Below are 24,116 nucleotides of genomic sequence, written 5' to 3' on the forward strand. Positions count from 1 at the left end.
ACCCAATCGCGACAGCCGCCGGCACAACAGGACGAGAGGGCACCCCGGCAATTTGCCCATGCACAGACGCTCTCTCGTAGCACAAAGTAGCACAAGACAGCCAAGCGACAGGCACGCTCGCCTCGCCAGAACAAGGCCGGCCTGCCAACGTTGTGCAAGTATCAGACCAGTTCGCGCTCCGCAGCTGCCGACTGAGTAGTGCCCGTAGTGCCCGAGCAAAACTGGAGGACTAGAACGTTTTAGACCCACCTCCACCATGAACGATCTGGCACCCCAGTCGCCGACTGGGTCTCCTTTCCTCGGCTGCCCCAGTCGTGCTCTCATCTGGCTTTCCCATGCTCCATACCCACTGGGCCGCCGGCGGTGGGTAGATACGGAGCAGATAAGTACTCGTACATACGGCCTCTGGACGAAGTACGACCAGCCCTTTCGAAAGACGGCACGGCTAAAGGTCCCTTGGCTGGTTAGGATGACCTCAGCGCACATGTGCTTATTCGTTCCGGATTAGGCATGTGACGGGTTGTGAAGGGGCTGCAAATGGGACATGTCGACTTGCATCAGCAGTCTGACGGCTGTGTTTTTGTCATTACGCCTCGTCCGAGCAGTGCATCGGCGACCCTGCCATCCGTGCTCGTACCCCGTACGGAGCATTGCACATAGTAGCTGCTGCTCGTATACGAAGTCTCGCTGATCGCCTTCTTCTGTTCCGGCCTGCCACCCCACCAGCGGCCACCCTTGACTCTATCCCGCGTATCGTATCGTACTCGTAGGCATAGGGTGGGCCCGAGCCTCCCTCCGCGGGAGATCACCTGAGTGAAGATACAGAGCAGGCAGGTGGATGTGCTTGCGGGCTGAAGAGGGCTGTTTGCCGTCGTCTTGGTGTGCAGGAGCGGGAGGGAACGAAAGAAGGGACGGGCAGCAGGGTGGGACGACAGGGTGTCCGCATCGTGTCGGTAACGTGTACGAGCATACTCTGGCCGCCATGACGAGGAACGCTGACGGGAACCCAACACGGATGCAGGTGAGAATGGCCGCACCCAATGGCATCTGCGTACAAATGCGCTAATACCAGAATGCCAGCAGGGTGCAGCCGTCGGTTCGGCCGCTCGTTGCTGTTGGTTGGCAGACGGTTTCCGGAAGGCCCTGTTAACTGGAGGGGGAAGAAAGTACTCGATACCTGCGTCGTGGCGAACTGTGGTAGGAGAGTCTGAGGAAAAAGAAAATCATACCATCAAACAGGCACACAGCCTCATTTGGGCCTTCATCCTTGCCTGGTAGCAAGGCGAGGCGAAATACGCGCCGAGCGGTAAGATTCCAATGCTTGCAGACGATGTCAGACGGCCGACTCCGGAAATCCTTTTTCTGTTGACCCCGGGACGATGTGCTCCGTACTCATATGTGATAGGATATCATTGCACTATGCTTATAAGATACTGTGATCTTACTTGTTGCACCTTTCTTGTTTTAGCCTCCGCTCTCATGCAGACGGGGTATGTGATCGCTGAAAGCGGCATGGTCGTGGCCGTGATTTTGGCCTCGGCTTCTTTTTCTTTTTTTTGCTTTTGCTGCTGCTGCTGCTGCTGCTGCTGCTGCCCTTTCTACCCCATCGTGTGCATGGCATGTCGTCTTGACACGCCCACATGCGGCGTTCCACACAGCTGTCCGGCCAGCGGACATGGGCAAGCTGTCAGATTCAAAGACGATTGTATCGTTGCACGAGACCGGCCTTTTTCTGTTCACAGCAGCAGCTGTCATCGCACGGCATTCCCGCTGCAAGAAAGGCAGACAGATGGCTGTAGGACCAGGGCGGCCTAGCAGGACGTTTCAGAGCTGTAAGACGGCAGCGTCCATGCCGAGAATATTGGCCACGTTTCCAGGATTCAGGTATTATTTGTGGACACCCGGCCACCGGCGATGAGAGAGCCTTTTTGGGGTGCCGCGCGACGCCTAGCTTGGCCGGAAGAACAGCAGAGGAAGAGGGCGAGACAGACGGGTGGTGCTCGGAGACGACTGGCCACAATGTTGCCTTACCAGTGGGCGAGACAGAAGGAATATGAGCAAATCGTCCGGGCTGCTCCACCGGCCTAGCTCCCCCTCCCTGCTTCCGGTGGGCGAGCACTATTGCAGGCCTGCAGACATGTACCATGTAGATACATAGTATGCAGACATGCAGACTTGTATGGGGCTTGTACCAGTACTCCGTACCAGGCTGTGCTCTCGGGCGTTGTGCTCCCGGGCCAGCGTTCTCGATGAAAAGCCCCGTAGAGGCCAGGGCCGCAGTTGGACGGTTGGGCCATGGCCGGCCGGTCAGGAACACCACTGCACGCTGCCGCTGTCAGGTCGCTTGCGAGGGGGGAAATGCCTGATGCGCGTACCTCGTACGAGGCACAAACACGCGCAAGTACAAAGTAGCTCGCGGCCTCAGCCGTGGGCCCGCTAGATGGCCCGTTGTCCCGCAATGGGTCATCGAAGGGCCCTCTCTCGTCCGTCGCCACACTCCCGCGTCGTGCTGATCTGGGATCGCTACTTGTTGGTGTGACACAAATGGTAGTGCCGCTGCCTGAAACAAGAGCGCGCTGCCACCCGGGCTGCAGTGGAGGGAGGCGGTTCGTGCGCGCCGCTGCCTGCTCGGTCTTTGTCCTTCCACTTTCCCGCGCTCGCATCCGGCCTTCTTGACCACATCTCAGCTGGCGACAACAAGGCCGATGATAGGGCCCTGCTCGCAGCAGCAGCAAGATTCGGCGAAGCTAGAGCAGCGACAGGACACAGAAGCGACATGTCTGAAAGGGAAAAGGGAGCATACATACATAGTACGGCCCCCCACACCGCCGAGTAGAAAATGAGCGCTCGACTGCATGTTTGTGGTCGTAGAGGCAAGGGCATGGGAAGGTCTCATAAATGAAGCCAGTCTGGTGGCTCCAGGCGGGGCGAGTTTGTCCCTTTTGGGGCGAGGAGAGGGGGTCGTGAGATGTAGGGACTTCCGTGACAAGCCGGTCCTGGTCCCACAATGGCAACAATGCATCGTCGATATCGTATCTGGCCTGCGACAGGAATGTGCTCGTGCTCGTACACGTATTGCTGTCTCGACCGACTTTGGATTTCGGCCACGACGACAAGCCAGATTGGGGACAGACGGTCCGTGCACGAGCCGCGACTGCCTGGTGCAGGGCTGGTCTGGGACGTTCCTTCCTTCTCGCCGCCCTGCATCCAACAGGCCTGATGGCAATGCTTGTGGACTATTGGTTTCCAAATATTGATCCTCGACACCGAAATCCAATGTCCATCCGGACTGCCCACCACGAACAGACAGCAGACAGCACATCGATCGAATGGACGCCCCCCTCCCTGGGCCCTGGGTGGGACTGCTTCCCGCAAACACGGGCGGAACGTTCCTCGCTCCTTACGACGTACGGAGTATGTCCATGTGGCTCCACTACAACACTGGTCACCCCCCGTATTCGATACCGATCGGAGAGCGATAACCATCCGTGTGTACGGAAGCTTCTGCTGTTCCTTGTTTTAAAATAGCAACGTGCCATGGTGCCCGCCGCGCTCAGTACGTAAGGATCGTGGCGAGGAGGAGCTTTCGCGCGGCCATACGTCACCTTGGACAATTTCTGGTGGCAACACGCGCTTTATTTTGTGGCATCCCGCGCAGGGAAGCCGGCCAATCCGCTGCTCGTCCTGTTCGAGTGAGGCAGAACGCGTCCAGTACGGTCGTATCGTGCATACGAGCAATAGCCTCAGCCGGACGAGAGCGGAACTGGCAGGACGGAGCAGCAGACAAGCTCACCGCCTTGTGGTGTCACCTGCCTGCATGCAAGCGAAGTCCTGCGGCTGGCTGGCAGCCTGTCAATGCCACGGACACCACTGGACCAGACCATCACAGCCGGCACAGCACAAGACACAAAGCACAAAGCAGGCAGTCTCGAAACGATGCCGGTGGTCGAGGTGAAGCCGCCCGATTGGCCGGACCGCCTGGCAAGCCTGCCCCGTCCCGTGCCGACCAGAAGAGGGGAGGGAAAGACAGGGGACCAGGGTGTGTTCTGGTGCTGACCCGACCAGTGGAGGCCATGCAGAAAAGCACCGGCACACCTGCCAACTTTGTGAGCGCTCGCATCTTGCTCGTACGAGTGGCCGTGCCATGCCACTTGGCATGAGCTTCGTCGCCACCACCCTCCCCCATATATACTATGTATGTGTACGAGCCATTATGCGAGGTCCTTTCCGTTCTGTTGAGTGACTCGTCCGCCCTTCTCCGCCAACGACAGCACGCCTCCCGTTTCCGGCGCGCCACGGCATCAGCTGTCAACAGTGTGTGTGTGCATCCGGTCGTGCGGCCGTGCAGGCGCGAGGCGTTCGGTTCGGTACTATGTAGTCTGGTCGTAGACCTGTGCGCATCGAGGCAACGGCCGAGACAGGTGTGCTTCGATGGCACCGCAGCTCGACATCCACCACAGCGGACGAGCTAGGTGAAAAGGATAAAAGGGGGGCGAGAAACGGAAAGCGTCTGCGACCCGTTCTGCGGCCATTCTGGGGGAAAAGAACTGGCGGGTTTAGGCATTAGGGCATCGAGCGGTGGGTGGCTGATGGTTTGTCAGATACAGAGTACTCGTACGGAGCACGTCGCACTATGCACCTTGTCAGCATGAGAGCGTCCCACCCTATCCGCAACCGGGCTCGGCAGGTGCCAGCGACACTACTATGTACTCGTACCAGTCACAGCAGACAGTAGGCCCCAGGGGCGCGTTTCCAGCGCATGCCAACCCGAGACAGCTCACGCGCCCGCCACAGACGCCGCAAACGCTCTACTCTTACAGGGGTCTTCCCGCAGGGACAAGCCCCAAGCACCCGTTCTTGTGCTTACACGATACCATGTATCTTGGTAAAAAAGCGAAATGATGGGAAGCCGGTGAGGAGCAATTACGGACAAGCCTCGTCGCTCGTAGCCGTGGCCGATTCTTTCCAGCAAGTGTATCGTACATGGTACCTAACCAGTGCCATGGCCGGTTCCCACCTGAAACCTGCGTGCGTACTAAGGTCACTCCCGGGCGTGCAGCTCCCACATGGTATCCTTCGCCCACCCCCCTCTTCAGACCCCTGCTCCCACCACCAGCTTCATCCCTGGTGGCTGTCGCTCCCAAGATACATGCGACGTAAGATACATACGGAGTAGTCTCTCGACCGCTCTGGGAAATGTTTCTTCAGCAGGGGCCGACAGCGCTAATCTGCTGCCTTTCAGGCGGCTGCTCGCGGTATCGTATTTCCCAAACGGTTCCGTGCTCGCGGCTTAGGGCGGGGTGGCCTGGAGGACCAGAAACACTATTAAGCAGACCGGCCCGCCTTTCTCTAAGCCGCCTTCCTGTCCCTGCCAACCTTTCTCGTGTTCTCTCTTGTACCATCTTGCCTCCTCCTTGTCGACCGCGAATACCCACCGCCGCTCTCTCGTTCTTTGGCGTCGCCAGGTAAGAACTGCCTCCTTTACTCATCCCCGCCTGTCTGTCTCTGGTTTCTTGTCATGTCCTCGTGCCAGTCCTATTCCCCCAAACGGCCCATGTACTGGCGGCGGATGATGCCGTTGGTGATAGCGGCACATTCACTTTTCCTCTCTCGTCTGCTTGCCGAGCCAGCGTCATAGCCAGGAGGGATGCTTGCTTAGTATCGTTCCATGGCCGCTTTGTATATGCCATGTGTCCGCTCGCCCAACACGGCTGTCGTTGCACCCCAACAAAGCAGCCGAAAGGGTGTTAGTCAGTACCGCTCGCCTTCGCTCTCCGCAGCGTCTGACAAGACCGTGTCGGACAGACGCGGAAGGGCTGCCTGTCACCTGCTGTCTTACCCGGCTGCCAAATCCGGGCACGGCCAGACGGCTGGAGCGCAAGAACAAAGACGGCCAGAGCGATGTACCCCAGAGCAATAGGATAGTCAGCACCCAACTGGAGAGAGACAAAGGGCCACAGCACGAGGAAGACACGAGAGAAGAGGCAAACGCGAGCAAGTGCCCACCGGTCTTAGTCTTTCTTGTCTTTTTTTCTTTTCTTTTCCAGCCTGTTCGCTTTACTTTACTTGCCTGTCTTGCCTGTCCATCATTACCCGCCCGCTCTTCCCATAATTCCTTCCGTCCTCGGCTAGGGCCCCGCCGTGCAGGCCAGCACAGGCTAGGACGGCACACCCACTGCCACTGGTACGCTGGAAAACACGGAGTCGTGCGTCTGGCTCCTGCATCAGGCCAGCACGGCGCGGTCCAGCTACCTTTGGCTCCCGCCTCTAGGCGCTGCCTTCACGCGTACAGGTACCTGCCGCCCATGTCCACATCGGACCCTAGATCGCTGTCCCATGGCCTACATAGTATAGCCCATCCACTATCCCACCCACTACCACTATCCATCATCCACCTCCACTCTACACCCCCCCCGTCTCTCTTCCTCACTACCTGTAGGCGGCTGAAGCCCTAAGACGCCTGTACCTCCGCTGTATGTGCTCGTATATTAGTGCGGATCTCCCATATCTCCTGCCTTTTCCTCTTTACTACCCTCCATCGCTCGCTCCTGCCCCCGTCTCAAATTCTCTCCTTCTGTTCCCCAGAACAAGAAAGAGCAACAGTCCCGCGACTTCCCTCTTGGGTCTTGGAGGACAGGAAATAGACTTCTTGGGGCAGGAACATCAGGTCACTGCCCAACAACGCATCACGACCAAAACCAGTCCGTCTCCCGGCTTCTCTCCATTCTTTGCCTCTTGTCCCATCCTCACGCATTTCCCATTTCCCATTTCCCATTTCTCCTGTGCTTGCGCTGTCCGATTGGCCTGCCGCCCCGTTGCTAACATCGCGCCTCGCCACACAGCGACTATCGTTCCTGGGCTGCCGAGTCATACGACCAACTCTGGCTTGCGGCATCATCAATCGCCGTCAGATTCCCTCCCTAGTCTTTCCGCTATTTTAGCTATTTTCTCTCGCCCTCGCCTTCCCCACCTCCCTCCCCCCAAACTCTTGTATTTCTCTCCTCTTTTCCCACTTTCCTCCTCTCCCAAACTCGTTTGTCTGGGGTGTCGATATTTTGTCTTCGCCGTCTGCCTTTTTCTCTCCCTCTCTCGCTCTCGCGTTTCCGTCTTCCAACCGCAAACCTGGCGCCCATCACGGAAACTCGACCCTACCAGTACCCATATCCTCACAGCATGGCTGAAGAGGTACGGCCAAAACTGGCCCAGATCCCCCAGGGCCGTGATGTGCCTTCTCTCGCCGGCGTTCCCAAACAAGAGGATGACGACCAGGACCGTCGCCACCGTCCGCAGCCGCTGCAGCTGCCGGCCAACACCGTGACCTTGCCTTCGTTTCGCGAGGCCTACGGCTCCGCTCTGGCGCAATATCCTGCCCCTCCCCCTCCACCAGCTCACCAGCCGTATGTCGACCAGATGGGCCGGCCAGGACCACGGCCGCCGTATCCCGACTCTCCGAACAGCTCTGGCAGACTTGGTCCTCAGGGCCCGCCCGGTCCTCTGGGTCCTCCCGGGCCTATGAATGGCGGTGGCGATATGCACTACGCCCCTCGGCTTCACGCTCCCGACGTGGCCAGCCGCGAAAACAAGGACTACTACGGCGGCTACCCGTACAACCCTTATGCAGACCGCGCTCCTCCTCCCCATCCGTCATACTGGGCCCAGCACCCAATGCCTCCCAACTACCAGTCCCAGCCGCCTGAGTCGGCTCCGCGGCAGAGAACTTCGATTGCGTGCAAATACTGCCGCAAGCGAAAGGTGTGTACTCGCTTTCTATTGTGCTTGTGCTGCTGCTTGTTCCAGTGTTTTTGTGTGTCTGACTCGTGGACAGATCCGTTGCAGTGGCTACCAGAACACACCAGACGGCAAGTGCACCAACTGCAAGAAGACCGGAAATGACTGTGTCTTCCAGCCGGTCTCGTCCACCACCTCGACTGCCTTTGTCCCGGTGTCTGCCATCCAGGGCGGCGTGCCACCGGGTACCCCACTGTACGGCGCTTTCGGACAGCCATTGGGCCCGAACGGCGGCCGTGGACCGGCACCTGCGAACGGTCCTCCTGGTGGACCCAATGGCCCGAACGGCGGTCACGGAGGCATGAACGGGGGCGGCGGACCGCCTCCTGGCTACGGCCCGAACTCGCCGGGCGGCGGGGGCTACTACCAGCAGCAGCATCTGCCATCGCCCATGGACCAGAACGGCCCGCCACAGCAGCTTCCTCCCTCGTCTCAGGGACCTCCATCGTCAGCAATGAGCATGCGCCAGCTACCACTTCCCTATCCCCAGCCCAACAACGGCTACCCTGGCGAGGATCAGCGAAGACGCAACAGCAAACGTCCTCGGGAAGACGAGGAGGCCGAATACTCGAACCGACTCCCTCCTCCGGCGCCGGGCTATTCAAATCACAGCAACAACGGATACTACGGTGGTCCCGACGAGCTGGCTCGTGCTCATGGCGACATGAACGTAAACCGGCACTCGCCGCCGTCGATGCACGGCTCCAGCGTGCCGCTGTCTTCGGGCTCGCCGACCAACGGCCATCACGGTTACGGCCCTCTTCCGCCACCGCCACCCATGTCTTCCGTTGGGACTGAGTACGTGATCCGTATGGACCGCAGCGCGGCAGCGCAGCAGAAGCAGAAGCAGCAGCAGCAGTCGAGCTAACAAGTGAGATTCAAGCAGTACCAGCGTGCGTAGCAATGGCAGTGCTGCCGGAACTGCTGCGACGTCACCGATTGAGCAGAGTGGGGCGAGATCGCCCAGCAGCGAAGCGGAAGACAAAGCGAGGGGACAGGCTGCTGGCTGGCACCTGCAGCAGCCGCACACGTTTGCACGTGAATGCGATCTCGGCGCTGGGCGCGACATGGACCGCTTTATGCTGAACCGACTGGGCAGCGCTCGCCCCGACCCACGTCCCGACTACGTCGCCGACCAGGCGCAGGCACATCTTCTCCGCGAGAGGGTGTAGGGCCTTGGACAATTTCTGCTTTTTGCGGGCTTCCTTTCCGACCTCCTTCACTTCATTATAATTAATTAGCGGCCCCTTGTCGACAATTATGTTTGCTCGCAGGCCATTGGGGGCCCATGACGCTGTGCGGCAGTTCTTTTACTTTCCATGTGTTCTTACGTCAAAGATCGAAGATGGGTCTGAAATTTTCCTTATCTCGATTTCCTAGAAAGGCTGGGCGGCAGCGATGCTGGTTATGGGCAATGATTTTTTCCGAACGGTTAGCTGCTTTGATTTATGTCGTTTTTTGCTGCTGTTACTTTGTTTTTCTGTTTTCCGTTCTGCGATTACGTTTCTCCCTTTCTTTCGGTTATTGTTTTTTTTTTTTTTTTTTTTTTTTTTTGGAAAAAAGACCGGATCTGCCTCACGGCATACGAATTTTTTATATCTCTGGATACGGCATTGCAGGTATTACTACTTTCCCTTGTGTGAGTCCGACCGAGTTGGCGTGTGACGAAGGATGAAAAAAAGGCTTTATAAGATTGAGCAGCAGTCTGGGCGAGGGGAAAAGGGGCGTGGAATGCAGATTACATCAGTGTATTAGGAATGTTGCGCAAGCAAAACAGAAACGGCAATTGACAAGCGATCAACTATTGGTTATCTTACGACATGCACAGGTGGGCCTTTGAGACGAGATGCCAAAATAGCACATATCTACCAGTCGCCGCTTGAAAACAGGGCACGAGTACTTTTTGGGGGGGTGTGTGTTGTCGTAAGAATCTTGCCCAAGACGGCCGTTTATAGCCACTTCTGGCGCTTCACGCCTGTGCGACGGCAAGGGGCGAGGCGACCTGCAGGACGGACGGGCAGAGCGGGCAGCGGGCGACGGACAGACGGGCATCGGCGGTCAGCTAAACAGGGGCGGCTGGCGGGGCAGACAAGAGGCAGAATAGAGGGAATGAGAAAAAGGATGGGTCTGCAGGGAGGCCTTTGTGCGGGAGGAGTGCTAAAGCACAGCGCCTGTAGCCGAACTTGTGCCTTGGCACGGCTGCTGGAATCAGAGCCGGACACAGGCGCTAGCGAAAACGGCGGACGAGCACAAAGAAGCTGCCGTGAGTCAAGTTGTTGGGAGTTGGGGGAGATGAAAGAGAAAGAGAGAGGGGTAGAAGGAGAAGAGAGAGGGAGAAAGAGGGGGAGAGAGAGGAAAAAGAGAGAGGAAAAAGGAAGAGAAGAAAGAGGGAAGAGAAGAAAGAGGGAAGAGAAGAAAGAAGGAAAACAAAAGTATTTGAAAAGAAAAAGAGAGAAAAGACAGAAAGGAAATAAATACAGGGAGAACATGATACAGTTACACGACACAGCGCTGACAGCTCTGAAGCAGAAGATAGGGTGTCGCTTGACCAGCAGAAGCCCGAGTTCCACAGAATTCCACCGAAACGGACACACGACGGACAGGCGATCCGACACGCCATTGGCCAGCCAGAGGAGCTCGCTGCAAGGCACCAGTGACGAACCGGTGACGAGCCAGCAGACAACACAGCCAACCAGCACGCGAGGCGGCCAGTTGGCCACCGGAAGTACTATGGCGGACGGGCTTGAGCAAACAAGCGCCACCCACTTCCTTGGCTTGCGGTGGCGGATCAGGAGGAGGGGGAACGAAAACAGAGAAGAGCAAGAAAGGAAGAAAGAATAAGAAGAAAAAAGAAAAGAAAGAAGAAAGAAAGCAGAAAAAGGAAAAAGAAAAGGAAAAAGAAAGAGGAAAAAGAGACGGAACCAGCTCATCCACCCCATCCACAAGCACGTTGATGCCACCTACGACGTATTCCCCCATACACACGTCCATGCCACTCTGATGCCACACCCCGTCGGACAGCTTCGCCGGAGCTCCCGGGCCTGGTACGGGTACTTCACGTGGGCTGCCACTACTCACCGCCGCCGTTGCTTTTCACGTTCCCTGCCCCTCTACAGGGAATGTGGCACGGCCGCATGTCCGCTCGTCTGCTCGTCGCTCGCTCGCTCGTCCTCGTCCTCGTCCCTCGTTTTCTCCCTCTGCCTAATCTCTAGTCCCCTCCTTAGCCTCTGCTGCTTTCTTTGTTCGGGCGCCTCGTGCGGGTCGTGGCCCCGAACAAGCGCGTGCCGTAAGCTGCTTGGAGAAAGGCGTACGGAGTACGACGCAAAGGGGGGGCGTGCTGGGAGACGACTCTGCTCGCCCGCTCCGGCTCTCTTGGACACATCGCCAAGGCGGAAATCATTCTCCTCCATCTCGCCCGCCCATCCTCTCCCTTTCCGGCTTGGACCTGCTGCTCCTATGTACGTCGTACATAGTATGTGTTAGCGTCCCGGCCACAAACGGCCACTCGGGCGCCGCGCCTGCAAACTGTCCTGTTGGGGCTTGTGGGAAGACCTGCAAGGACCGGGCCTCGACCTCGAGCAAGATAACTTGGCTCTGCCCCCTGACTGCTGTGTGGCTTTGTCCCCCCCCTTGTCGGCCGTCTCTGCATCCTTGTTCCCTGCCGCGCTGGGGAGACGAACCCCGAGGGAAAACGAGAGGGGAAAGAAGAAAAAAAGAAAAATCAAACAAAGGGGGCTCCTGTTCTTACGGACTACGCCGTACTACTCCGTACGGAGTATGTATGAGCCAGCGTCGGGCCTCAGACCCGTGAGCATGATGCTGCCAAACTGCGCGATCGCTGGCTTGGGCATCACTAGGCTGAAAGGCCCGGCCTTAATCACTCATCCTCATCCTTGCTTGCGGCATCGTCTGTTCCCCCGCCCTCGAGGCAACATCTTCTCTGCCGATCGGCAGAGTACACACTCTGCATGCTTTCTGGCCAAAAGTCGGGCCAGATCGACTCTCCCCATCAACGGCCAACCAGTCCCTGGCTGCCAGCACAGCATGTCGACAGGTCATCCTTCCTCCTCCTGCAGGTAAGGCACCATGTTCCGTAGTCAATGTTGCAGTGCATTGCAGCAACCCATCTACCGTGTACATAGTAGAGTCTGCCTTCTGCTTCGTGCTTCGTCTACGCGCCCAGACATCCATTCTTCCGCTCACCCCCCCTCTACTTACTGCATCGTATGCCTCGTATATTATGTACGCTCCTGTATCATCCAACGGTTGGGCCTCTCAAATGGCTCCTTGGCTTTGTCCACTCGTCTCTTTTTCCTTTTCCGTCTCCCCTGTTCCCTGTCACCGCTCTTCCTCTTTTTTTCTTCTTTCTTCTCCTTCTCTTTTCTCTTCAGTCCCCCCTCCCTCCCCCCTGTCTTTCCAGGTCACATGGTTGAAAGCATATGCGAGTAAGACCAACAACCGCGTCTGTGCGACGGGAGGAAGGGAAAACGGCGGGTCTCCCACCCCTTACTTCCCTCCCGATGGAACCAGTGCGACAGACTGGTTGCTAATTGCACGACGTAGCACCCCGTCGCTGTGAGCTGCATTGTGTGCCAGCTGATGTGCCTGAAAATTCCGTCCTCCGCGGGATTCAAGTTCGGCGATGTTGCTTCCTTCTTTCATTTCGTCGTTGGACACCGGCTGAGAGGCAATCAAAACTGGGCAAGGGGGCTTCCTACGAGCCTTGGAGGTAACATTACTGATGCCGACAATCTCAATGTTATTTGCTGCCACTCGTAAGATACTATGTATGTGCGGCGGAGCAAAGGGGCGGCTGGATCGAACCATCAGAATGCAGCCGTGACCTTGGCTGTCTGAGATGTTGCTGCCTTGACAGCAGGGGGAACGAAGTGCTCGTACGGAGTCCTCGCAACCCACTCCAATAATCCTGCTCTTGTCCTCCAATAGTCGCTGACAGTGCGTCCCCTAGCCGCAGATTTCAACCCGGGGGTTCCTTGCCGTCTGTTATCCGGTCCATTTTCTCCTTAGCTCTTTTTCAAAAGTATCATGCCTCGTCCTCCATGCTGTGGCTGTAGCTTGTCATTTCGGACAGCGTCTCCTAATCGGCTCCTCTGACCATCTTCAAATATATTGAAACGGGTCATCTCCCCGGGATTTCGTATTGGATAGACGCCTTAGTCCTAGGTTCGGTCCTTTTGCGCGAGGCAGCTAGGGAGCCATCGACGGGGGTTGTTAGCAGCCAAGGAAAGCCCCGGTTTTAGCTGCTGTTCGGCACGAGACGGGACTGTGAAGCGTAGCCAGGGTAGTGGCCGTACGTAGATTCAACGGCTCTCGTTGTATTTCCTCATCCGAGCCCTTTCCCCATCCCGGTCGTGCTCTGTGCTTCGAGATTAATCACACTAATGGGACAACAGGCTAGCCGGAACGCAGGGATAATACTACGACGTACTCCGTACATGGTAAACGAACAACAGCTGAGCTCGATGTATGTGCGAATGGCACGTTTCCTAGCAGTGCAACAGTTGCCTCGCCGGGCCAGTGTTCTTTGTTTACAGGCTTCTTGTGCAACGTGTTCCAAAGGTTTTAGTCGAAAGCATCGTCCTATTTCACCGGAAGCCCTATCAACGTAATGCTGTTGAGTACTGTAGTCAATCAAATCTCACAGAAAATGCAGTTGAGCTGTTATAAAATTCTATGGTCATATAGGATGTGATAATCTGCCTAGTCGGTTATCAAGTTCCGCCATGTCGAGATCGTAATGCTTTCATAATCGAGCCTTAGTCGAGACTTAACAGAGTGTGAAAAGAGGACACATTTACTTTACAAAAGGGCAGCAAGAACTGGAATATCATTCTTAAGCAGCTTATTTCGAGATTACATGTCACACTTTTCGATCGCGCTCTGTCCTTTGTGGCTCTACATAGTAGCACATATTTAATCCAAGCGCTAGTATGGCAATAGCCACGACCGATCAATACTACAGACTGTTGCTATGTATATACTGGTGCCCTGAAGTGAGTACTGGCCGACAGACTCAGCGTTGTGGGGGAAGTATCAGAAGCAACGGTCGACAGCATCATATCTCATCGCTATGACTTCTCTCATAGATCATCACAATCTATCGATACTAGCTTCTAGTAATGGCATCATTGACACAAAGTGCTCACAGCCTTTCACGTCCTTATGCTTTGACTTTATGCAGCTTTCAAGTGAACAAAGGGCATTACAGCCCCAAGATTACATTTTGTCCCTCCACATACAGGAATCTAAATGGCCAACTAGAACAACACTTGGCAGAACGAGGCATACCATGAAAAAGCCACAATCACCCCAAACTCCTCAAGTCTCAGAGCGAAGACTCGTTTTACGTGGTTCACTCGCCCCTAACTTCAAACACTCAACAAGAAAAAGAGCCAACGAGGCAACATCTGAGCCATGTTGCGACAGTGACGAAATACACGCAAAGTCGGGTACTCTAAGCCAGCCCACGAACTGAATATGAAAAAGTAGCACCGGTCCGACAGCCGTTCCTGCAGAGGATATTGTGCCGACGGCTCCGACGTGCAGGAGCAAAAGAAATTTACGCACAACAGCGTACTGGGTATCTTCCATAAGGTGAATGGCCAAAGCCACAAGAATGTGCGCAAGAAGTTGCAACTAACCATGCGAGAGGGATATGAAGGGCAATGGACAGTGTTGGCGAGACACATTGCTGTTCCGTTCCAAGAAAGGGAGGCACACAATAGGTAGATGACACGTTGGTTCCTGTCCAACAGGGCTCAAGCCGAGTAGCTCCACCCCCCCAAAAGCTCTGAGGCCAACTTTGGATCAAATGACATATTCAAGCGGTATTCCTGCCAGGTCTGTGATGACTTGGTATGAGAACATGTGTCTGATGATCATCTTTCTGTGGCAAAGTCATCCTGTCTAGTCGTGCTTGACAGTGTGATGCTATCCTGGGACAGGCAACGGATATGTATCCGATGGATATTGAATGACTTTGATTCTCCCTCAGTGAGTCTAGACAGAAATGATTCAAATCTAGCAACCAGAACGAAGAGGGCTTCACGCATCAGAAGAGCAAGGGAATAGACACGGTAACATTCTACATCAAACACATTAGCTGGTCTGATGCAATCCAAACGGAACAATGGGCGACAACGTGGGCTTACCGTGCCGTACAACACAAGTTATAAAAACAATCAATGGTATCAACCCCGGCCCAGTTCTCTTTGAGAACTCTTTCCTTTCATTCCCAAAAAACAAACAAACGAAAACGGACACAAAGAAAACAATCAATCCTCGAAACCATGACCTTCAGCGTAAATTGAAGTTCGCTGCAAGTGTGTTGGCAGGCGAAGGAAAAAACCGCACGTATCCGGTATGAGTAGTCCTTATGGCGGGAAAGCAACGGCAAAAAAAAATAGAAAAAAGGGACTAGTAGATGACATTCCTGTTCCCAGACGGGAAATCCATTTACACGGCTGATTCTGTCCAGTTGGCTGTTGACTTGTCATCTGCTTAAAGATGCTTTGACTTTCTTGCAAAAACTCCATCCAAATCTACTGATGGGTCGGCTGAAGAGTAAGTTCAGATTGTGATTGAAATATGCTGACTCCAGGAAAGAGAATGAATCCAAATTGCGTGAAACAATATCCGTAATCCATGGACATCCAAGAGCGTGGCAACAGTCCTATCATCCAGATTGAGCAGTTTCCGAAGAGGAAACCGAGGCGATGCGAACTCTTTACGCTGAACTTATGCACACATGGACGAAAGCTGGCCCATGGGGCTTATGCTTTACCTCTCTCAATGTCGAGAAGGATCCCCAGTCAAAGGGCTGTCCAGCACGGACATCTCCTGTGTCTTTCCAGTGCTTGCTGTTTTCCAGATCCTGCGACAAGATTTGTTTGCAGGAATGAAGAGTGAAAAAGGAGAAGACTGCCGGTCGGACCGGAGGCTCAGCACCACTTTCCAAGCGTGAGCCGATCATCGCTTATCACCCAAGTGGAAAGCGAGTTGTCAAGCCATGTTTCGATGTCCTTAACATCACAATGCTCCAGGAGAGTTTGTAGTCCATTGGAAATGAAGAGCGCGCGCAGAAGTGGTCGTGAAAATACGTATCCGCATCATCCAGTTGAGGGTGTCCAGTCCGTGGAAGTCGCAAAAGAACAAAGACAGGACAGAAAATGAAAGCAAACAGTGAGAGAAAAATAAAAAAGAACAGAAAGGCCCATTAGTCAGTCTAAGACGACACAAAGAGGCCAGAATCACGAAATGTTTTAAAGACAATGGGAAAAGCAAGGCGAGGCGGAAACATGACGGATCGAGGCATCGTCAAATTAGGCCTGTCCCAGGAGGACGTAGAGGCAGACAAGTGGAAATTCCGTCCTGGTTTGCAATCTCTGCAGACTCAACGTCTGGGGTAGTGGTGCTGTCCAGGTGGACCTGGCTTGTTTGCTAGTCCGGCCTTGTTCGGAGGAGTCGTATCCCGGTGATCCCGTTCGGACATGCCACGATCCCGATACTCGGGGCGGTCACTTCCAGCACGTTCCCCGTCACGACGGGGTCCTGTAGGCGGTTCACTAGGGGACGGAAGTTGAGTCTTTGTGCTTGGCGTGGATCCGGGACGGGAGGGGGAGGAGGGATATGCAGGATCTTCATACTGTTGCGGCTGCTGTATGGGGAAGTCGTGGGGGTTGCTAAAACCCTGGGTTGGCATGTTGGGTGCTAAAGATGTGAGCGAGTGATGACGGAAAACGGGTTGGGGGGTAAGACGGGAGAGAGCGGAGAGAAGGCAGAAGAGAGAAGAGAGGGGCTGCAACAATTCAAAGGGAGAGTTATAAGAATTGTGCCATGATCCTACCTCGTCCGTAGTTGTTGTCAACCGGCTGAGCGAAAGCTACACCGTGACCGTTGGGTGGGGGCGGATAGGCTCCGTAGTTGCCGCCAGCACCTCCAGGAACGTTGGGAAACGGCCTGCGGAAGTTGGTCCCCGGGTTGCCACCGAAACCGGGATTGCTGTTGGGAGAAGTCCGCCTGATGGGTACGTTGGAAACATCGTCCATGGCCATGTCCTGCGAATATACGTCCCGGCTGGAGCTTGCCTGGTAGTAAGAGCCAACGGAGTAACCTTCCGGCGCGCCCATGGCGCCGTTGTTGCCGGCATTGACATAGTTGCCACCGTGGCTGGGCACTGGGCCAGTTGGAGGGCCAAACCTGGAATCCGGCATACCTGTGTGCATGGGGGCTGGGAACGACGGCGGCGGCGGCGGCTGTGAGTAACCAACAGGATATCCGCCGGGGCCTCCGTATGGAGGAGCACCCGGGCCGGCGCCGGTGTTGTAGCCCAGACCGTCGCCCTCGGGATAGCGAGGCCCGTTGTCATACTCCCGGGGAGGTCCACCGTACGCTGGCACGCCGTGGCCAACGTTTCCGCCAACAGCCCGCTGGGGGCCGTCTCTGATATGTGAATCCTGGTATCGGACTGGTGAAGGGTTAGGTCTTCGCGCATGGCTATCAGCCCAGTCTCGAAAGGAGATTGCTGGTGTACCTGCAACTGCACCCGAGCCCGACTGCCTCCGTCGTTCTGCTTCCCACCGAGCAGAATCGTTCTTCAGATCGGTAATCATCGCCTGGAGAATCGGAACGTGGTTAGCTGGAGCCGTGGAATGTCGGAAAGTCGGTGTGTCAGCGAGCGCTTACCGATGTCAAGTTACGGTACGCAGTGATATAGTACCCCTGCGTTGCTTGGTTTGTCTTCAAGCTGTTAGATTGGGAAGAATGAAAAAGGGTCGCCAGACAAGCATGCAGCATGGATCTCCGGAGAGCGGCAAGGGAAGACGCACGTCAGGGTTGGTGTAGTTCCCCGGCCGGACGAGAGCATCGTTTCCTAGATACCGACAGATGTCGGCGGTGATGACTTCTCGGTCTATTCCATCGCGCGGTACAAAGTATTCGTTTGTGCGAGAGGCAGGGTTCGGAGCATACGCGCTGCCGTTGCCTCTTGGTGGTGGTGGACGTCCTGCCATGGTTCTTGTTTCGTATGTCGGTATGACGGATAGGAAAAACAGAGGTAGCGATGGATATGCGGGGAGGGGAAGGGGGGCTACGAAAGGGAACTTCCGGACAGCGCAAGGCGAGAGAGAGAGAGCGAGAGCGAAATGGTAAGAGAACAATGAGTTCCCCAAAAAATATTCGGGAGAGGGGAGGAGGAGAGTGGAAAAGAGTAAAAAAAAAACCCAAATCAAACCAGAAACGTTTAAAATAGGAAGGAGGGAGGGAATGGGTAGAAAAGCGAATGCAGACGACGGCAGGCAAGGAAGGCGCGTGGAACGAGAGAGACGGACAGAGTACGGAGTAATCGTACTTGGCTTTAGGGGCTGGCGATGTGGCGTTGTGGGGCGACTGGCCCAGGTGCAGCGATAGGGTACAGGCTTGACAACGTTGCAGCCTGTTAAGAGGTTGGTGCGTTACCGACGGCTGTTTTCCTGCTGCATGAAGAGGGGGGCCTTGGGTTATGCAGCCTGACGGGGGGGGGGAAGGGAAGGCAGAGAGGGAGGGCGAGACAGGTAGCCTCCGTCTTCGGGAGCTACGACTACGAATGTGAAGAAAGAGTGTGGCGAGACAATGATTTTGAGGCTTGCTGTCAATGGCTGTCATGTCTGTGCATTGGTTCCACTGTCGTGTGGTGGGTGGTGCTGTTTGGGCAGTTCTTGACGGCTGTGCGTGCAAAAAAAAACACAAATAAGGCATTTAAACTGGGGAGGGGAAGAAGGGGGCGGAAAAGGGGAAAGGAAGCGGGAACGAGAGGGTCTGGTGCTGGGCTGCACAAGAAGCTGAATTTGCACACAGCGTGGATTCGATGGAATCGAAAAAGCCCCAAAAACGAGGGAAAAAAAAGGAAAAAAAGAGAAGAACGCCTAGAGTCATCCGAACAGCCCCAGTTTTGGCGGCAGTGGAGAGGGAGGGGGTGAACAGGGACGCGAGGGCCAATGGCAAGAGGAAACGCTCAGACAGGGGAATGCTGGCAAGACGTGGGATGCCCCGTCTGAGCGGTCGTGACTGGCTGGAGCGACTTCCTGATGGTGGGGAGGACGTGCAGGCGGTGATGATGTGGGCAAAGGGCAAAGGACAAAAGGCAGCATGACAAACAGCGAACAGAGGGCGCCCGGGCTAAGCCGCAAGCAGAGGGCCGGTAAGGAGATTTTGGCTATGCATTTTTCCATCTGGACGAAAATGGGCTCAAACCATAGCAGGTGTGCCATCAGGCTACGAGTAGGACACTTGCTAATACTGCGTATCTTCTTAGTAGGGCGAATAGGCCGCTTTGTTGGGCTGCCGATGGCTGCCTGACAAGACACGGTTGCGTTGAGTAGAAACGGCGCCTAAAAACTGTCGACCGTCCATGGCGGTGAGAGAGGGCGGAATCCGATTGCTTACGAGAGCAGAGCCAAGACGCGTCAGAAGCTGCGAGTCTCCTGCTGAGATCAGAAACAACGTCGTAAGCACAAAGTCGGTTGCCTGCTGACGGCTGCAGCTGCTGCTTGAGGGCATACGAGTACGACCCCCCCGTCTGATGCAGGTTGCGATATCACATTCCCCCAAATCGCGCCCTGCTCTGAATCTAGGATGAGATATCGAGACACGTCTCGCGCTGCTGTTCGCCCGGCTCCTTGCAGTCGGCCGAGCATGGGAGGGTTCCGACGATGGACATTCGCTTGGCCTGCGAACAAGCAAAGGATGGCTAAGAAAATCCCGTTCGGTGTGGGGGTGGGATCCGGGAAAGCGAGGCATGTGCGTGCTGCTTCTCGATGGCCGTTTCCTGCATATCGCCATACATAGTAGGCAAACGGTGCTCCCCATTCGCACGCATTCGCACGCTGCGAAAGGGGGGGGTCGGCTATGTTGCAACCCTCTCGCGCTGAACGGGCGCTGGACGAGGCGAGGGCCAATGGTTGCTTCTTCTGGCATATTGCCTGCCACGTTGGGCAGGAACGAAGAGGGCAAGGTTGGGCATGCATGCATGTACTCTCGTATTGCTGCCCAAGGCCTTACAAGAACGTACTGTGCAAAAATCGGACACACTGTGCAGAGCAAGAGTCATCGCTGGCGTCTGGACTCGAAATCCGGCATCTATTTCAATGGCTGGTCGCCCATCTACATATCCCGCGACGCCCTTTCTTTGTCGACCGGCTGGTCCAGGCCAGGGCTTGCCCATACGCCCGGAGGCAAAATGTCGGGTACAGGTTTTCTTGCCGCCATAGCCTCTGTCGTGACGCTTGCCATCGATGCCTGGCAGCCAAAGACGTGCGTTTCTGGCTCAGAGAAGCGGAGCCACGGCGGGAAGTGGCGGGCGGTGGCGGGTTTTGGGGGGTTTATTGGCGTCGTGACCTCACCGCCTGTACGAGAGAGGACGGACGTCTGTAACCCAACCATGCCGTTTAGCCCTCGCAAGAAATCGGCCTCGTATTTAACCGCTGGAGCCTGCGGTCGAGAGGACCCGTGGCCGGGTCTTTCGATATTCCGGCTGGCCTCCTCTTGCCCTGCCCTTTGGCAATCACTCCACCACTTCCGGCGTGCCTTGAAGCACGCGTTTGCCTCGTTCCGTCTTAGTATGGAAGAATCCGGCCAGATGGCAGTCACGAGAGAGCACGGAGACGCGAGGAAGAGGATGGGAAGGAGGAACAAGGCACAACCCACCGCTCCCCATGTTTTCGGGCTTCGGCTTTCATGGTTATCAGTTTTCATATTTTTCCATCATTTCTCATACTTGTACCATTAGTCATCTCGTCTTCACCGACCGGACAGGTCCGTGGCGAGATGCCAGTCCTCGTGCACCTGGAGACTGTCAGGGTGATCAAAGTCGGCTGAGCAGCGGGAGCAGACATGTGCCCGGCTGGTCCGACTGGTCTGTCTGCTGGCCTGCGCCATCGTCGTACTCTCTGTTTCCATTGCCTTCTTTCCCGCCGGCCGCTGGAAGAAGGACGAGATGGGCGTATTGGCTCGCTTGGACACGACACCACGCGAGCGGCCGCCGGATGCCTGGCGAGCACTGCGCGTACTCGTGCTCGTAGACGTCAGCGTAGTCCTTTCCTCGGCTTGCAGGGTCCGGGCCACATGCCAGTCCTGGTGCTCCTGCAGCTGGTTGGCCGTGGCAAACGACGTGTCGTGGCAGCGGTCGCATCGAAACGTTCTCGTGCTCGTATCGTCGTTGCTGTGCCGCTGCGCGTCGCTGCCGCTTACCGATACAGCCGAAGACGTGGCTGCAGGCCGTTCGCTGCTCGGGTCATCTTCAGCGAACATGGCTGACACGCCAGGGGTCGTCCTTCTTCGCTTGGCCAGCGGCCAGTCGTTTTGGCTGTCAAGGGTGCTGCCACGGTCATCTTGCCTGTCCCGGTCGTCCTGGCCGTCCTGGCCGTCCTGGCCGTCGTCCCCCTGCATCTCTGGGGCAGCTTTCAGGCGGAAAAAGGCGGCAATGCTCTTGTTGCCCAGGGCCGGCGGCTCCTCAAAGCCGTTGAGGCTCATGGCCAGGTGGGGACAGGGCCACACGGAATCTTGCCGGTGGGCCTGGTCGAGCAGGGCGATGCCCAGACGCAGCAGCTTCTCCTCGTCGAGTGGGGAGCCATCGCGGGGAATGCGCATTTGGCGTGACCGCCAGTGGCCGAGAGCACCGTGATGGAGACGTATCGTCTGTGGCAATCGAGGGGGTAGGGACCGCTGCGTCTGTGTCTGCGTCTGCGTCTGCGTCTGCACCTGCGTCTGCACCTGCATCTGGTCCTTTCTGGTTTGCGATAGCTGCTGACCGCCACTTCGGCCGTCGCTCTCGCCAGGCCACGTCTCCACCGCATCGAACGTGGCAGGAGTCCCAGGGCCAGGAGGGCCAGTGGTGCCAGCGAAGCCGCCCAAGGCAGTCGAGGTGTCCACCGTCGTCCCTGGTTGCTCTCCCTCGCCCTGGGCCTCGTCCGCGTCTCTGCCGACGGAGACCGCCTCCAGCAGTGCCTGCGACAGCCGCTCGTCCAGCAGGCGGCAGCGCAGCTCCGCGGCAAAGACGCGCAGCCAGCGGCGTCCCTGCTCGGGCGACGTCAGCGGCGGCTGGAACGACTTGGCCGAGATGAGCGACTTGATCTCCGTGCGCGACGTCACCTCGCCGTGGTCAATGCCGCGTAGCATCCCGTAGACGTGGCGGGCGGTGTCGGCGTCGATGCTCTCGCCAGCACCACCGCCAGCCAGCCGGCTCTGCATCTCGGCCAGCGGGATCGTGCGTAGCTCGGCAATCGACTCCGTGTCGAACGCAGCCACCACGCGAGCGCCCAGCTTGCCACCGAGACCGCGCAGCCGCGTGACCGACGACAGCCGTTCCAGAAAGGAGCCGACGGCCCGCGGCCGCACCACCGTCTGGCGGTCGGGCTTGTGCTGGCTGGAGCCAAGCTTGCTGACCAGCTTGTTGGACGCGATGCCGGCAGAGCAGCGGAAGCGCAGGTGGTCGTAGATGGCCATGCGGACGGCCCGCACGATGCGCGCGCCCTCCAGCATGGCCACGTCGTCCCAGTCTGGCGGGTCGTCGTCCACACCACTTTGGGCCATCTCGTCACCACCTCCACCACCTCCCTCTGGCCTCTCTTCACGGCCTCCGGTGTCTGGCTGAATTACACCGCTGCCGGTGGCTGCCCAGTCCAGCGCGATGGCAGGTGGCGGCGGCAGTGGGTCGTCCGGACCGTGGGAGCTGGCGTCGCCGTCGTCGGCCAGCAGCTCTGGATACGTCTCGTGGACCAGAACGTCGTGCACGCAGGCCGAGAGGTCGATAAACACCTCGTCGATGCCAGCTTTTTCGATACGGCAGCGGCCCGCCGGCAGGCTGGCCTTGATCGTGGCGAGAATTTCGCGCGACCGGATCCGGTACGGCTCCAGCGACACCTTGTGCGTCTGCATGGCCTTGTCGGCGTCGGCGTGATAGGCCCACTGCGTCTCGCCCTCTTTCCATGTCGGCACATGCTGGAGAACGAGTCCGGGACAGAGCCGGCGGGCCTCGACGGCGGTGACCATGCGGCCAATGCCAAAGGCGCGCGCGGGGTAGTTGACCGCAATCAAGTTTCGCCTGGTCCGTCAGTGGGGGACAAAAGGGGGGAGGAGACTGGGAACAGAGAGAATCACCCACCACTGCTGGACGGCTAGCGGAGTGTCGTCATCGACGCCCAGACGCAGCATCTCGCACTGGGCGTAGTATGCATCGAGATCGATGTGGGCGACGACCCGCAGCGGGCAAGACGTCACTGCGGCCGCCATATCGGTGAGGTGGCGGCGGGTGAAGCGCGAGTGGCGTGCATTTCTGCGTTGAGCCGTTGAGGTCATCTCGATGTCCTTGTCATTTTCATTGTTGCTGTCGCAAGAGCCAGGTGGAGGCGGGGGCAGAGGGTCTGTTGTGTCTGGCCGTAACTGCTGGGCAAGCGGCTGCCCGGATGGACGCATCGAGGAGGACAGGAGGAGGCATCGGCAGCAGGATGGCGGCGTTGATCGTTTCGTTTGAAGAACCAAAAAAGGCCGATTGATCCAAAAATGAGGAAAAGGTTATGTGTCAGCAGCGCGAATTCCCCGGAGGACGCGTTGAGCGGGAGAGACTAGGGCGTAGTTAGCGGGGGCTTTAGCGCGACTGTAGTGGCACGACGGAACTACGACAGAGGAAGGCACAAGGTGTTTTTGAACGTGGAAGGAATGAGTCGCTGGAGGTCGCTTTGTGTTATTTTTTGAGACTTTTCGGACTTTTCTTGTCACAGTAGTCCAACTTGTGATATCAAAATCACAGCAAATGGCAATGTCAATCAAAACTAACAACGACCAGCTCATCCAGATGGTAAATCTACAATTAGCTCATACAATAACTATACAAACACCCTCTTTAGCCACTCCCGACAGAAAGGATTCTGACAAAAAACATATGTCCACATAGTAACAAATGAAGATCCCAAACCGATCCCTATAAGCGTCGCGAGTGCTTTTTTCCTGTTCGATCTCTAAAAGACGTTGAAAATTGTTTGTTCTTAGAAACAGCACCCCTTCCTTAGAAAGATCTATCAAAGAGATTTCAAATCCCTTCAACCAAAAGTATACATGCCACAAGAGTCCGCCATCTGCTGGCCAGTCCGGGCCAAACAATTACAGACAGGCACGATTCGCAGTCCAAATGCTGCCGACCAAGCTCGTGACCATATACACCACATCTAGACGAGACGGCGAGCCTTGGGTGCGGTGGCGGTCGATGATGAACAGCACCTGGACCAACGGGGGCGGTGTCACAACGAGTTGACGCGGCTGACGTCTAGAGCAATACG

General features: G+C 56.6%; 7 protein-coding genes across 7 annotated transcripts; 2 read left to right on the forward strand and 5 right to left on the reverse strand.

Moving 5' to 3' along the window:
- Nucleotides 1–504: 504 nt before the first annotated feature.
- On the reverse strand, nucleotides 505–2,663 carry CMQ_5104 (uncharacterized protein; the record flags this gene model as incomplete). The annotated part of the gene is made up of 4 exons (XM_014318849.1): nucleotides 505–531; nucleotides 591–1,192; nucleotides 2,032–2,129; nucleotides 2,206–2,663. 4 exons carry the CDS (start codon nucleotides 2,661–2,663, stop codon nucleotides 505–507), a joined length of 1,185 nt encoding a protein of 394 aa, XP_014174324.1.
- Nucleotides 2,664–3,276: 613 nt separating this feature from the next.
- On the forward strand, nucleotides 3,277–4,056 carry CMQ_5307 (uncharacterized protein; the record flags this gene model as incomplete). The annotated part of the gene is made up of 2 exons (XM_014319052.1): nucleotides 3,277–3,414; nucleotides 3,742–4,056. The coding sequence occupies 2 exons, from the start codon at nucleotides 3,277–3,279 to the stop codon at nucleotides 4,054–4,056; spliced, it is 453 nt and encodes a 150-aa protein (XP_014174527.1).
- Nucleotides 4,057–7,173: 3,117 nt separating this feature from the next.
- On the forward strand, nucleotides 7,174–8,960 carry CMQ_5180 (c6 zinc finger domain containing protein; the record flags this gene model as incomplete). Its single annotated transcript, XM_014318925.1, has 3 exons — nucleotides 7,174–7,752; nucleotides 7,826–8,586; nucleotides 8,675–8,960. 3 exons carry the CDS (start codon nucleotides 7,174–7,176, stop codon nucleotides 8,958–8,960), a joined length of 1,626 nt encoding a protein of 541 aa, XP_014174400.1.
- Nucleotides 8,961–10,898: 1,938 nt separating this feature from the next.
- On the reverse strand, nucleotides 10,899–11,639 carry CMQ_5202 (uncharacterized protein; the record flags this gene model as incomplete). Its single annotated transcript, XM_014318947.1, has 2 exons — nucleotides 10,899–11,242; nucleotides 11,561–11,639. The coding sequence occupies 2 exons, from the start codon at nucleotides 11,637–11,639 to the stop codon at nucleotides 10,899–10,901; spliced, it is 423 nt and encodes a 140-aa protein (XP_014174422.1).
- Nucleotides 11,640–16,201: 4,562 nt separating this feature from the next.
- Nucleotides 16,202–17,819, reverse strand: CMQ_5247 (transcription factor; the record flags this gene model as incomplete). Its single annotated transcript, XM_014318992.1, has 5 exons — nucleotides 16,202–16,518; nucleotides 16,655–17,275; nucleotides 17,342–17,423; nucleotides 17,494–17,529; nucleotides 17,637–17,819. 5 exons carry the CDS (start codon nucleotides 17,817–17,819, stop codon nucleotides 16,202–16,204), a joined length of 1,239 nt encoding a protein of 412 aa, XP_014174467.1.
- Nucleotides 17,820–19,947: 2,128 nt separating this feature from the next.
- Nucleotides 19,948–20,538, reverse strand: CMQ_5375 (uncharacterized protein; the record flags this gene model as incomplete). The annotated part of the gene is made up of 1 exon (XM_014319120.1): nucleotides 19,948–20,538. One exon carries the CDS (start codon nucleotides 20,536–20,538, stop codon nucleotides 19,948–19,950), a length of 591 nt encoding a protein of 196 aa, XP_014174595.1.
- Nucleotides 20,539–20,583: 45 nt separating this feature from the next.
- Nucleotides 20,584–23,256, reverse strand: CMQ_5352 (sister chromatid cohesion protein; the record flags this gene model as incomplete). The annotated part of the gene is made up of 2 exons (XM_014319097.1): nucleotides 20,584–22,885; nucleotides 22,946–23,256. The coding sequence occupies 2 exons, from the start codon at nucleotides 23,254–23,256 to the stop codon at nucleotides 20,584–20,586; spliced, it is 2,613 nt and encodes an 870-aa protein (XP_014174572.1).
- Between the last annotated feature and the right edge of the window lie 860 nt (nucleotides 23,257–24,116).

Source organism: Grosmannia clavigera (genome assembly GCF_000143105.1).
Source record: "Grosmannia clavigera kw1407 unplaced genomic scaffold GCSC_132, whole genome shotgun sequence".
NCBI classification, from domain to species: domain Eukaryota; kingdom Fungi; phylum Ascomycota; class Sordariomycetes; order Ophiostomatales; family Ophiostomataceae; genus Leptographium; species Leptographium clavigerum.